General features: G+C 53.0%; 1 protein-coding gene across 5 annotated transcripts in view; it reads left to right on the top strand.

The window, feature by feature from the left end:
* The window catches only part of PALD1 (phosphatase domain containing, paladin 1), an 88,590-nt gene extending 80,289 nt beyond the window's left edge, over window positions 1-8,301 (top strand). For all 5 annotated transcript variants that reach the window (XM_018042537.1, XM_018042536.1, XM_018042535.1 and 2 more), the window contains 2 exons: window positions 4,365-4,520; window positions 6,464-8,301. In XM_018042537.1, coding sequence (XP_017898026.1) covers window positions 4,365-4,520; window positions 6,464-6,616 — 309 coding nt within the window. In that variant the 3' untranslated portion in view covers window positions 6,617-8,301. The remainder of the gene's footprint in view (window positions 1-4,364; window positions 4,521-6,463) is intronic.

The raw sequence follows: 12,822 nt of genomic DNA, 5'->3' as shown, positions 1-12,822 counted from the left end.
CATAGACTGCGGTCTGGCAGGATGCACCTAAGGAACCTTCCGGAGGGGTGTCAGGCGTCACCTTGACCCGGTGGTCTGAATTTAGAGATAATTCTACCCTACCTTGCCAGTAGGACTCGGAAGGAATCACTTGACCTCTCCACCCCAGATGGTCCTCAGAATCCTTGCTGGAGTTTCAGGGCACAGCAGGATTATGTCCCCCCGACCAGCTGCAGGGGGTGCCAAGAGGATAAGGGCTGGTGTGGCTGTGCCTCTGGGCTGAGCCCAGAGCTGGGGCCTCTTCACACCCCAGGACCTTACTTCTGAGTGCTCGAAAGTAGTTTTCAGTGGCTCTCACCTGATGGGACAGTGGGTGAACTCCTTTCCTTCTCTCTAAGAAACTGTATTGAACTAGGCTTCTGGCCTTTGGATGGACATTGGGGAGCAGGGTAAGGGATGGGGTGGTGGATGCCCAGTGCTTCTCAGCATGACATATTCATCCTTAGAGACAGGCAGAATTGTGCTGTGTTGGCCACAGTTGGTATTTAGGTAAAAATTTTTTTTTTTAAAATTTTTGGTTCACTGCTTAATTTCTAAACAAAAGGTTTTTTTTTTTTTTTTTTTTTTTTTGAGCACTTGGTTGCCTGATTCCTAGAACAACAGGCATCCTGGCCTGACCCTGCCCAGTCATCTTCCCAGGGCAGCAGCCATGGGGCCATTCCCACCCTCACATCCGCTGGAAACCTTCACCGGCTCCTCTGTCTGTAGGGTCCAGGCCTCCCCTGGCTCTAGGTCCCATGCTGCTACAAACCCCTCCCCACTCCCTCCGTTGAACCCACCTCACTCTTTGACCCTTTCCTCCTCTCTCAGGACACCTTCCTGCCCCCTTCTTCCTAACGCACCTCAAATCCTCCTTTTCTCAGAGCCCCCTCCTCTTCCAGCCACCTATCTTGCCTTGACCCCGCCATCCGGCTGCTCTGGGTATTTGCCGATTGTCCTTCGCCTCCCCCAGACCACAGGCATCTCTGCGGGCAGGGCCTGTGTGTGCCCCACCTTTGTGCTGGGCCCCAACCCCCTGTTCCATGAATGGTTGGACCCGTGTGGCTCCCCAGGGCTTATAGGTGTTTCCTCGTACCATACTTTACTGAGCTATCTGACCCCTGGCGATGTGAGGCTGAGAGTTTAAATGGCAGAACTGGGACCAGAACCCAGTCCCGTCTCCCAGGGAGTCAAGGCATTGGCTGTGGTCCCCTCGCCCCAGTGGGGCCCCACTCACTGTCTGCCTTCCACCCTTGCTCCGTTCGCAAGCCTCCAGAGGTGCTTCTGGAAGGTAATGGGAGGGGCCAGCTGTGCAAGTGAGCGTCCACTCCCGACCCTGGAGCAATGATGACAGAGGCCCCAGAGGCCGAATCACCCGAGGCAGAAGTGGGAGGGGCCACAGGCCCCGCGAGCCTGTCTGCTGCAGCTCACTGTTCAGGGTGCTGTGGGTTGTGTCACGTCTAGGGTAAGGGCCCGCCTGGGAGCCTTCCCGAAGGAGATGCATGAGACTGACATTGTGTGCCTGCGTGGGAAGGCTTCCAGCTGTGGCCCAGCTGTTAGGAGACCGCCCTTCCTGGTTCCTGGGGGCTGGGAGCCATCTATGCCCTCCCCTGGGTGCTCCTGGTGCCTGAAGGTACAGCCGCTATGCCGCACCCTCTTCCTGGAGTAGAGAGGGCTGCTGTGGGCCCTGGATGGTGGCCAGGCCTGGAATGGTGGCGCGGTGGTGAGAAGAGGGAGGGTGCGAGGTGAGGTGTGGCGTTCAGTCCTTGGGGCTCCCCCTGGGTGGCGATCCATCTGTGGTGGGCTGAAGGGGCATGCTCAGGTGTTGGGGTGGACACCCTACAGTGGGGGAGCTGGCCCTGTTTGTCCTGAGCCTGTGCCCCCGGCTGCCCGCTGACCCCCATGCTGAGGAGAACCTGGAGAGGCCCCCGAGTAAGCCTCCTTCCTCCTGCGCATCAGTCTCCTGTGAGTCCTCCATTAACAGGTCACCCCTAGTCTCAGACCTTCAGTGGCTCCCCAGTGCTGAAGCCTCAGCCCTAGCTCCGTAGATGCCCAGGGAACTTTTCACAATCCAAAGCCCAGGCCCAGCCTGTGGAGATGCTCGTCTGGTCTGGGGTGGGGCCCAGCCATCTGCATGCAGGGCAGCTGATTAGAGGGTGGCCGTCTCAGCCCAGGGCTGCTGCCAGTGGGTGCCAACCCACCCCTTCGCACCCTCCTTCCAGCCAAGCTGGCCCCTTCCTGATGCCCACCTGCCTCGCACCACCCTCACCTCTGTCTTCCCCTTCTGCTGCTTACTGTCCATCGGAGTCCATGGAAGCCCTCATGGTCCAGCTGCATCCACGCTCTCTGGGAAGCTCTTTAATCCCCTGGCTGTCTCTCTTCCCCTTAGCAGGGACCTCGTGCTCTTCTCCTAGAATGTGCTCGGGGGTCACTCTTTGAAAGGGTCTGTGTCTCATTCCAGCCTCTTCCTTCCCTGAAGTGCTGCACCTCTTGCTAATTCTGTTTCTGTGGTCTTTCTATGACCTGTCCCCAGCCTTGGAGAGAGTGTGTGTGTGAGAGAGATTTTGTTTGTGTGCGTGTATGTATGCAGTGTGTGTGTGACTCTGGTTGTGTGGGGTGTATGAATGAGGGTATGTGGTATGTGAGTGAGGTATTTGTGAGTGTATACATATATGTGTATGAGTATGGGTGTGGTGTGTACAATTGTGAGAGTCTGTGTGAGTGGGATGTGTGTTGAATGTGTGATTATGAGAGTCTGAGTGTGTGGAGTATGTGAGTGGCGTGTTTGTATATCTGTAGAGTGTGTATAGTGTATATATGATTGTGAGAGTCCGTGAGTGTGTGTGGTATGTGTGACTGGGTGCATGTGGTGTGTGAGAGGGGTGTGTATGTATGAGTGTATGTGTGTTGTGTGTGATTGTGAGGATCTGTGTGTGGTGTGTATATGAGAATGTGGTGTGTGAGTGGGGTGTGTGCATGAGTGTATGTGTGGTGTGTGTGATTATGAGAGTCTGTAGGTGTGGAGTATGTGAGTGGTGTGTTTGTATATGTGTAAAGTGTGTGTGGAGTGTATGGTGTATATGACTGTGAGAGTCTGTGAGTGTGTGTGGTGTGTGTGTATGTGTGGTGTGTGATTGTGAGGCTCTGTGAGTGTGTGGTGTTTGTGAGATTAAGATGTGTGTACATGTGTAGAGTGTGTGTGGTATGTGTGCATGAGTGTATGTGGTGTGTGTGATTGTGAGGCTCTGTGAGTGTGTGTGGGGTGTGTGACTGAGTACCTCTGGGGTATGTGTGAGTGTGTGGTGTATGTGATTGTGTGTGGTGTTTGTGAGGATGGGGCATGTGTACATGTGTAGAGTGTGTGTATGTGTGAGGATAGGGTGTGTGTACATGTGTATGGTGTGTGTGGTGGGGATATGTACATGTGTAGAGCATGTGTGTGAGTGTGGGACGTGTGTACATGTATAGTACATGTGGTGTGAGTATGGGGCATGTGTACATGTGTAGAGTGTGTGTGGTGTGTTTATGAATGTGGGATGTGTGTACATGTGTGGAGTGTGTGTGGTGTGTGTGTGGGTGTGTGGTGTGTGTACATGTGTAGAGCATATATGGTGTGAGGATGGGGTGTGTGTACATGTGTAGAATGTGTGGTGTGTGTGTGGGGCATGTGTATCTGTGTGGAGTGTGTGGTGTGTGTGTGAGTGTGGGGCGTGTGTGCCTGTGTGGAGCGTGTGTGGTGTGTGAGTGGAGGGCGTGTGTGCCTGTGTGGAGCGTGTGTGGTGTGTGTGTGAGTGTGGGGTGTGTGTGCCTGTGTGGAGTGTGTGATGTGTGTGTGAGTGTGGGGCGTGTGTGCCTGTGTGGAGCGTGTGTGTGTGGTGTGTGTGTGTGGCATGTGTGCCTGTGTGGAGCATGTGTGATGTGTGTGTGAGTGTGGGGCGTGTGTGCCTGTGTGGAGCGTGTGTGGTGTGTGTGTGAGTGTGGGGCGTGTGTGCCTGTGTGGAGCGTGTGTGGTGTGTGTGTGTGGCATGTGTGCCTGTGTGGAGCATGTGTGATGTGTGTGTGAGTGTGGGGCGTGTGTGCCTGTGTGGTGTGTGTGGTGTGTGTGTGTGTGGCGTGTGTGCCTGTGGAGCGTGTGTGATGTGTGTGTGAGTGGGGGGCGTCGTGCCTGTGTGGAGTGTGTGTGGTGTGTGAGTTGGGGGCGTGTGTGCCTGTGTGGTGTGTGTGGTGTGTGTGTGTGTGGCGTGTGTGCCTGTGGAGCGTGTGTGGTGTGTGTGTGTGGGTGTGCAGTGTGCTGGGGTGGGGATGAGGTCCATTCTGACCCCCGTCCCGTGCCGTCCGTCCTGCAGGCGAAAGTGGCCAAGTCGGAGCAGGAGGCCCGGAGGCTGCGGCTGCGGAGCCTGCAGTACCTGGAGCGCTACGTCTGCCTGGTGCTCTTCAGCGCCTACCTGCACCTGGAGAAGGCCGGCTCCTGGCAGAGGCCCTTCAGCGCCTGGATGCGGGAGGTGAGGGCGGGTCCTCCCTGCGCCCGAGGTTGTGTCTGCTCACTCTGGTCCAGCCCGCGTCTGCGCTGGCAGGCCGGGGGATGCGTGAGCGGGGGATGCGTGAGCGGGGGATGCGTGAGCGGGGGATGCGTGAGCGGGGGATGCGTGAGCGGGGGATGCGTGAGCGGGGGATGCGTGAGCGGGGGATGCGTGAGCGGGGGATGCGTGAGCGGGGGATGCGTGAGCGGGGGATGCGGAGGAGCAGACAGAGCCGGGCGGGGGCTGGGCTGGGCCCCTGCGCCCTGCGTCCCTGGGGCAGCGTCGCCTGGGTGCTTCACGCCCACCGCCGTGTTCATCCCTCACCTGCGCCCTCTGGCTTCCCGCTCCCCTGCCGCCTTCCAGCCATGACCGTGGGCAAGGCGCGTAGCCGCTCCGGGCTTCCGTCCTCAGTCACCACGGAAGTACTGTCGGCACAGTGGGCGCCCCCTCAGGAGGCCGCGGCGGGGATTCTGTGAGAGTCGCGCACGGCCGTCTGCCCCAGCTCGCGTCAGCCGGCCTGCCTCCCGTGGCCGCTGGCCGCTCCTGCTCTAGAGGAGGGGTCTGGGCGCAGAGGGGTTCAGTGCCGTGTCCATAGTCAGCGCTAGAGCAGTTGGTTGGCTCCAGAGTCCACCATTTCCGGCCTGGGACAGACATGTCCCCTGCCACCTCCTCCCTCCCCTCTGCTTGGCTCTTCCCGGCTTGGCTAGTTTTAGAGGCAGAGTGGCCACCTCAGCTCCTCTGGGGTAGGAGAAAGGTCTCCCTTCCTGCTTGGCAGAGTGGCCTGTAATTACCCCTCCACTGGGACGCTGGCTCCTGCTGACCTCACCGGCCTGTCCTGGTGGTTGCCATCTGGACTCCAGGCTGGAATTAGCTCCCGTGGGCAGGGTGGACGGGAAGGCGGGAGTGACAGGTGTAGGAAGGGTGTGGGGCTCCAGGAGGTGTGCAGGTGGGGTCAGAGCTACGAGGGGACAGAGGCTGGGAGGCCACTGCAGGGCCCGGTGCCAGGACGGGTGGCTGCTGGGGATTTGTGCCGAAGACAGGCCTTCAGGTAGTCCTGATGTGGGGGTGGGTCACACCAAGGTCACAGTGGGGCCACCCTCTTGAGGAGGCCTGGGCTCAGCTTCCTCTTGGCAGTAGTAGGGGACCTAGGACACTTCTGCTGGGAGAGCTGAAATAGGGGGAAGGAGCTTGATCCCCTCCCCAGCTGAAGCTGGGTGGTGGGTCATGGGAGATGTCAAGGTTCTAGCCTCAGGGGATGAGCAGAGGGGCAGGGGGTGAAGGTTGCCTGGGGATGTTAGTTTGGAGTGGAGCCTACATCCTCCCCATCCCCAGGATGGTGGGGAGAGGAGAAGGCTGGTTGTTGAGTGGTTTGAGTCTAAGGCCAGGGCCTGGGCCCTACAGCTGTATGGAGAGTGTCTAGGGAGGCCTCAGTCAACCTGCCTGAGCTGAGGCCCTTGGTGGGTCTGCCGGGTCCACAGTTGGAACTCATGGCAAAAGGGCTCTTGCTGGCTGCTGCTTCCACGCTGGCTTCCCCAGCGCTCCCCGCAGGCCCAGCTGTAACACCAGGAGCAGCTGGGCTTGTGCTCCTGAGTGTGCCCGTGGGAGCATCGGGGCTGAAGGCATGGGGTGTGCTTGGCCTCCCCCTCTGCTCTCCGCTTCCTACCTGCCCTTACTGCCTGCCGAGCGCTTTCTGTGCAGCACAGCCCTCCACGCTGTGCTCTGCCATCACAAGGAAATGGAAGCTCGGAGTAGTTAATAGGAATCGAGACCCAAACTTGTGCAGGTTGCTGAGCTGGTGGGAGGCAGTGCTGGGTCCCAGACTCACACATGTGTAAGCGGAGCCCGGTGAGGGGTGTGACAGAGGAGGGCACGGGACCCGAATGACACCCTCCCTCCCCTCGAGCAAACTCTCCTGTCCTCCCCAGGTGGCAGCAAAGGCCGGCGTCTACGAGATCCTCAACCAGCTGGGCTTCCCCGAGCTTGAGACACCAGAGGACCAGCCCTTCTCGAGGCTGCGCTGCCGGTGGCAGGAGCAGAACCGTGGCCCCGAGCTCCCCGCAGCAGGGGACTTCCTGTAGGAAGGGGGCTTCCTGTGGGATGCGCTCCCCCTGCCCCTGTTATCACTGCCTCCCACAGGCCACCTCCCTCCCCATGTGGTCTGGGGGTACCCGATGCTGTTCGGTGGCAGTGGCCCTGAGAAACGACTCCTCGGCTTCCCAGAGACCAGGGTGGGTGGGGATCCCCTTTTTGAAAGAGTTGTTACAGGATAGTTGGCCACAGTGATGCCTTGTGAATGGCCGCTCCTGGAGGGCCTGCAGGAAGGTCCGGTGTGGCATCAGCTCTCCAAGGCGCTCACTCCCCAAGTTGCCAAGTCAAACCTCTCGCCATTTCTGTCCTCCCCTCTGCCCTGAGCAGTTCTGATGGCCCCTGGCCTAGAGCAGTCCTGGCCAGTGTTGGTTCCTTCCCTGCAGCTCTCCCACATGGCTTCTCCCCTTTTGCTGCCTGAGCGTTGCCCTGGTGGCCCTGGGCTCCCTGGGAGATGGGAGATGGGCCCTGGGAGGTGGACTTCGCTCTGGCTAGATTTGTTACCTTAAAGGCAGTTTTCCGCAGTGTTCTTGCCTCTCATTCCTTGTCTCAACCTCAAGACATGAGAAAAGAGAACCACATTCCCTGCGGGTTCAGTGGAGGCCTCTGCCCCTCCTGCCTTTGCCCGCTCCCCTCCCCTGGGCTGGCAGGACTGTAGAGGTTTCCATGGAGCTGAAAACAAAAGGGAATCCCTCTTGGAGTTGGAGGCGGCAAGAAAGAGCTCCCAGAGGTGCATGCCGCCCTGTGGGAGAGGCCTGCTCCTTTTCCCTGGAAGCATGGGGGGGAGGTTTGGGGAAGCACCTCCTCCCTGCTCTGCCTGGCCCCCCAACAGTGGTCTGAGCCCCCACCTGGTGTGGCAGGAGCCGTGGGGACTCCTGGGTGACCCTGAGTGAGCAGTGGGGTGTGTGAGAGTGGGCCAGGGATGGCACAAGGGGGCATGTGGATTGCAGGCCATCCTCACTGAGCACCCTCAAGGTGCCTTGTGATGGGAACAGAAGAGGCCAAGGCCTGCCGAGTTGGCAGCTGCTGGGACCAACTCTGTGTGGATGGTGGGAAGGTTGCTCAGAGAGGCAGGCGGCTGTTGAGCTGAGCCTGTGGCTCTCCCTCCAGGGACTGGTCTCCCCCTAAAATGCAGGGGCTGAATGGTGTGGACTCTGTCCCCCTGGCCTGGCTCATTGGGGCCAGGCAGGCCTCTTTTGGTCGGACACCAGCACTTGGGCAGAAAAATAGATGATGTATCACTGGTCGTGGTATTTTGAAAAGGTGGATGAGGCCAAAGTTGTTCATATCTACCTAGTATTGGAAAATTTATGACCATTTTGGCTGAATTCTTTTGCAAATCTACTGTATGTCTTTTCACTACCTTTTTAGATTTGTTGTTTTTGGTTTTTATTTTTGCATGTAGTAAAAAGTGTTAATTTCTCTGCAGACAAGGTCTAGATGAGGGGTCAGAGATCAGGGCTGAACTGGGAGGGATCCTTTGTGTTCTCATAGTTGGCCCTGACTTTCAGCTGTGCTGGGATTACTCGCCGGTCACATCACCTCTCTGCCTCAGTTTCCCCATCTGTAAAATGGGAGAATAATACTTGCCTACCTACCTCACAGGGGTGTTGTGAGGATTCATTTGTGATTTTTTTTTTAACAGATCTTTTGAGCATTAAAAATGGCTAAATGTGAAGTGTGCTTGGCTGCCAATGTCTTTAGTGTGGGGCAGGTATTACAGAACTGGTACCAGCTGAGGTCCCTGTTTCCTCAGAGTAGGGTGGGAGGGCAGGGTGAGCCAAGAGCACCTGCCCTTTGTGCACCTGACTCTCAGAGAAGGTGGGTTTTCCTGGACATCATTCTCTTTCCTTCACATCCCCAATCATGTATGACCATCTCATTCTGGATGCCCAGGGCTGACGTGCTGAGGAGCCCCTCCTTGAAGAAAGTAATGTAACAGGCTAATTCACACTAAAGTGTGAAGGACTGTTATATTTAGGGAGATGGAGCAAAATTGAATTTCATGGGCTATGAAGCAGAGTGAAAGCCGGGTGGTCCTCAGCTTCTACTTCCTTTTCTCATCCCTGCAGACTTTTCTCGGTCCCTTTAGGCCCCTCAAAGGCTCAAACACAGTTGTGTTGAGAAATGGATGTGTAAAGAGGCAGGAGGGAGAGTGAGTCAGGCAGAGTGCAGACCCAGGCTTCTCCCTAGGCTCTTCCAGGATTAGGGGCAATCAGAACTCTGGGCTGTGGTTCCGAGGTCAGCTGGAATGGAATTTTCAAGGTCAGAATGGAATCCAGAGCCCCGACTGCACTAAGGTTGGGTTTCTCCCCACCCTGGGTGAAGGGAGGCCTCCTGGGGTTACTTCCCAGTGCCCTGAGTCCAAGGATGCTCTGTGTGGCTTCTGAATGAGTGCAGTGGTGTGTATATCCATGTGTGTGTGTGTAAGTGTGAGGGGGTGGTCCTGAACTTCTCTGCCTGGGATGAAGGGATTATAAAAATATGATCAGTACAAAAATCTGGGATCCTTGATAGAGATGCGGCAGGCTCTTGGGATGACCTGGATTGGCAACTGGAAAACTGCCCAGGGACCCCCAGAAGCCCTCTGCAGCATCCACGGGGTACACTGCTCTGGTTCCCCCTCAGGAGGACCAGCTGTGAGAGCAGTCGGCACAACCTCCAGCCGCTGCAGCTTCGATCCAGCTCGTGCCAAGGCTGCACTCCCTGTACAGCACCCTCCCTACTCGGGTTCTCCCGGAAGATGACCGAGCCCGGCAGGACTCTGAGCCACTAGCTGCACTGTTGCTGCCCATGGCAGCCTTGCCTGGAGCCTCCCCACTGGTCTGGCTGGGCGTTCCTCAGACCCGCCCTGCTATGTGGGGCTCTTCCTTGCCCCTCTCTATTCGTGGGTGTCAGACCTGCACTGTGGTTCTCTTGGCTCTTCCTGCCTTCTTCCTCCATCCTCCACAGGGGTTTCCACAAATAAATCTCTTGCAAGTCGAATCCCAGTGTCTGCCGCTCTAGGATCTGAGGGACACACCCTCACCCTCATCTTTGTCTCTCTGGGCAGCTGCTTTGGCCTTCTTTCTGGTGAAGGCAGCCTTCTCTGGCACTGCCTAGGGAAGCCACCAGCCCGGTTTCCAACTTCATATGTTATAGTTCCAGCCAGAATCAGTTGCCTTTCTCTCTCTTTGCATCGCCCTGCCCTTCCATCTTGAGTGTAAGGCCACTGGGCCTGTGGACTGTGGCTGGAAGGGCAGGAAATGATTACTCATCTTCCGTATAGAGGAGGGTGGGGTGGGGAAGGCAGGCCTGAGGCGCTCAGTGTGATCTGGGTGGATCACCCCCAAATCTGCATGTGGCGGTGCCAACCTCTGATTATTTTCTAAATAAAGGGAATGCCCATTATAAAGGTTTTTCAAGATGTACTTCATTTGTCCTCCAGAAGTGTCCTATCTGATGGTCTCAAATAGCAGTTAATGAGCTTAGTGTTTCTCCAGCCTGGCCAGCACTGCTATTACATTTTTTTTTAACTTTATTTTATTTTGGAGTATAGCCAGTTAACAGTGTTGTGATAGTTTCAGGTGGACATCAAAGGGGCTCAGCCATACATGAATACGCGTGTTTTCCTTCTCCCCCAAGCTCCCCTCCCATCCAGGTCTATTACATTTTTTTTTAAAGTTCTTGATAGTTTTGTGGCTCAAAATAGAATTTCATATGTGTTTAATTTTATAGTTTATTTACTTATTTTCAAAACTGAAATATAGTTGCTCTACGGTATTATACACTTAAGACGTATAGTGATTTATAATTTTTAAAATTAATTTTTGCTGAAGTATAGTTGCTGTAAAGCAACTATGTTATATTAGTTTTCATAATTTTTAAAGCTTATACTTCACTTAGAGTTCTTGTAAAATATTGGCTATATTCTCTGTGTTGTACAGTATATGTTTGTAGCTTTTTTATACCTAATAGTTTGTACCTCTTACTCTTCAACCCTTGTATTACCCCTCCTCACTTCCCTGTCCCCACTGGTAACACTTGTTTGTTCTCTATGTCCATGAGTCAGCTTTTGTTTTTTTTTGTTATATTCACTGGTTTGTTGTAATTTTTTAGAGTCTACATATAAATGGCATCATACTCTATTTTTCTTTCTTTATCTGATTTATTTCACAAAGCATAATATTCTCTAGGTCCATCTATGTTTCTGCAAATGGCAGAATTTCATTCTTTTTATGGTTGAGTACTATTCCATTGTGTGTGTGTTAGTTTATACACACACACAGACCGCATCTTCTCTATCCAGTTGTCTGTTGATGAGCACTTGGATTGCCTCCACGTATTGGCTATTGTAAATAGTGCTGCAATGAACATTGGGGTACATTTGTTTGAATTAGTGTCTTTGTTCTTTTTCTGGACATATATTCAGGGGTGAAATTACTGGATCATATGGTAGCTCTATTTTTAGTTTTTTGAGGACCCTCCATAGTGTTATTGAAGAGCCTGTCTTTTCTCCATTGGATAGTTTTGCCTCCTTGTTGAAGACTAATTGATCATAAGTGCATGAGTTTATTTCTAGGTTCCCTGTTCTGTCCCGCTCATCTGTGTGCCCAGAGAGTATCTGACTCCAAGCCTGCGCTCATTTTAGAGATGAATGTTGGTGCCAGCTCTGGGTACTGGAATCCCTTCTGACATTTTCAGTGATAGGAGAGAAATGTCAGTCCTTCTGGAAGCGTGCCTTTGCTGGGGCGGGTTGGGAGGGGGATGAAGGGAAAGAATGATTGCTTTGAAAACCCTCCCATGAGGTCTTGTGGTTCTCAGACTCGATGCTTTTCAAACCCTTGTGTCCTTTCAAGAGGTTCCCCTCAACACCCACAAGAAGGGCTTGTTTCCTATGAGTCACTCTGATAGATTATCAGTGACAGGGGCTTTTGAGTTTCATTTTGTGCCTCCCCTTAGCGTATTTTTTCCCTTACCATCTGCCCACCTCACCCGTTGACCTGCCGTACATGACAGAGTGCCCATGCTATCCAAAAGTAATTTTCGTTCTTTCTTTGAACTAAATGAGACCATCTTCTGGGCTGAATTAGACACTAATAATTTATGAAAACACCCATCTCTCCTTTCCCACCCTAGCATTTGAGGTCACCAGTCTTCTTAATTTTTGCCCATCTGATAAGGGAGAAAGCTGTTTTATTTTTATCTTAATATGATTTTCCCAATTACGAATGAGATGGAACATCTTTTTATTCCTTTGTTGGCCATTTGGATTTGCTCTCTTATGTGTTTGCTTATTTTTTCTACTTTTTTTTTTTAAATTAATAGGCGTAAGATATTAACATAATCTGCTTCATTTGTAGGTAGGTAGATCTGTAGCCAGTTCTTTCTCCTCATTTATCTGGTCTCGTAATTCTTTTGGAGTGTCTTTTGCCAAATTTTTGTATTTTGTGTCTTGTGTCAGCAGACCTTCTCTACCTAGGATTATTGATCTAATTTCTGGTTTTCTTTGATCACTGTACAATACTGTCCTTTATGTTTCATTCTTTCATTGACCTGGAATAAAAGTTTGTGAGTGACATGAGGGACAGAATATAATTTATTTTTTTTAATGGGTATCCAGTTGGCTCACGTTAATTTATTGAGTAGCCAAGATTCTCTACTCCTTGAACTGCAGTCCTTGTCATTTGATGGGTCCATACGACAGACATGTGGTTGCCATTGCCTATAGCATTCACTCATCATCCAGCCACCATTTCTGACTTTCCATCCTAATCTAAAAAAATCTTGACTGGATTTTTAACTTTTTAAATCTTTCTTACTCTTTTCTGGCCTTTTACTTTTTCTTGGGTCAATTTTGATAAAATATCAACATTTCCCCAGAATAACATATGGACATCTGTCAAGAATTTCAAATTTCTTAATGTAAAATCATATGTAATATTCTCTTAAATATTTAAAAGCCTCCTCTGCATCTGTGGGCCTTCTCCAGGGGCTCAGATGGTAAAGAATCTGCCTGCAGTGCAGGGGACCTGGGGTTCAGTCCCTGAGCTGGGAAGATCCCCTGGAGAAGGAAGTGCCAACCCACGCCAGCATTCTTGCCTGGAGAATTCCATGGATGGATGAGCCTGGTGGGCTGCAGTCCATGGGGTCACAAAGAGTCTCATGTGTGACTATCTTCTTTCTCAATTTTAATATTTATGAATATCTTACATATCTT

The sequence above is a fragment of the Capra hircus genome, chromosome 28 (genome assembly GCF_001704415.2).
Source record: "Capra hircus breed San Clemente chromosome 28, ASM170441v1, whole genome shotgun sequence".
Classification (NCBI taxonomy): domain Eukaryota; kingdom Metazoa; phylum Chordata; class Mammalia; order Artiodactyla; family Bovidae; genus Capra; species Capra hircus.
Note: the sequence above shows the minus strand (reverse complement) of the source record. Positions and strands in the feature narration are given on the sequence as shown.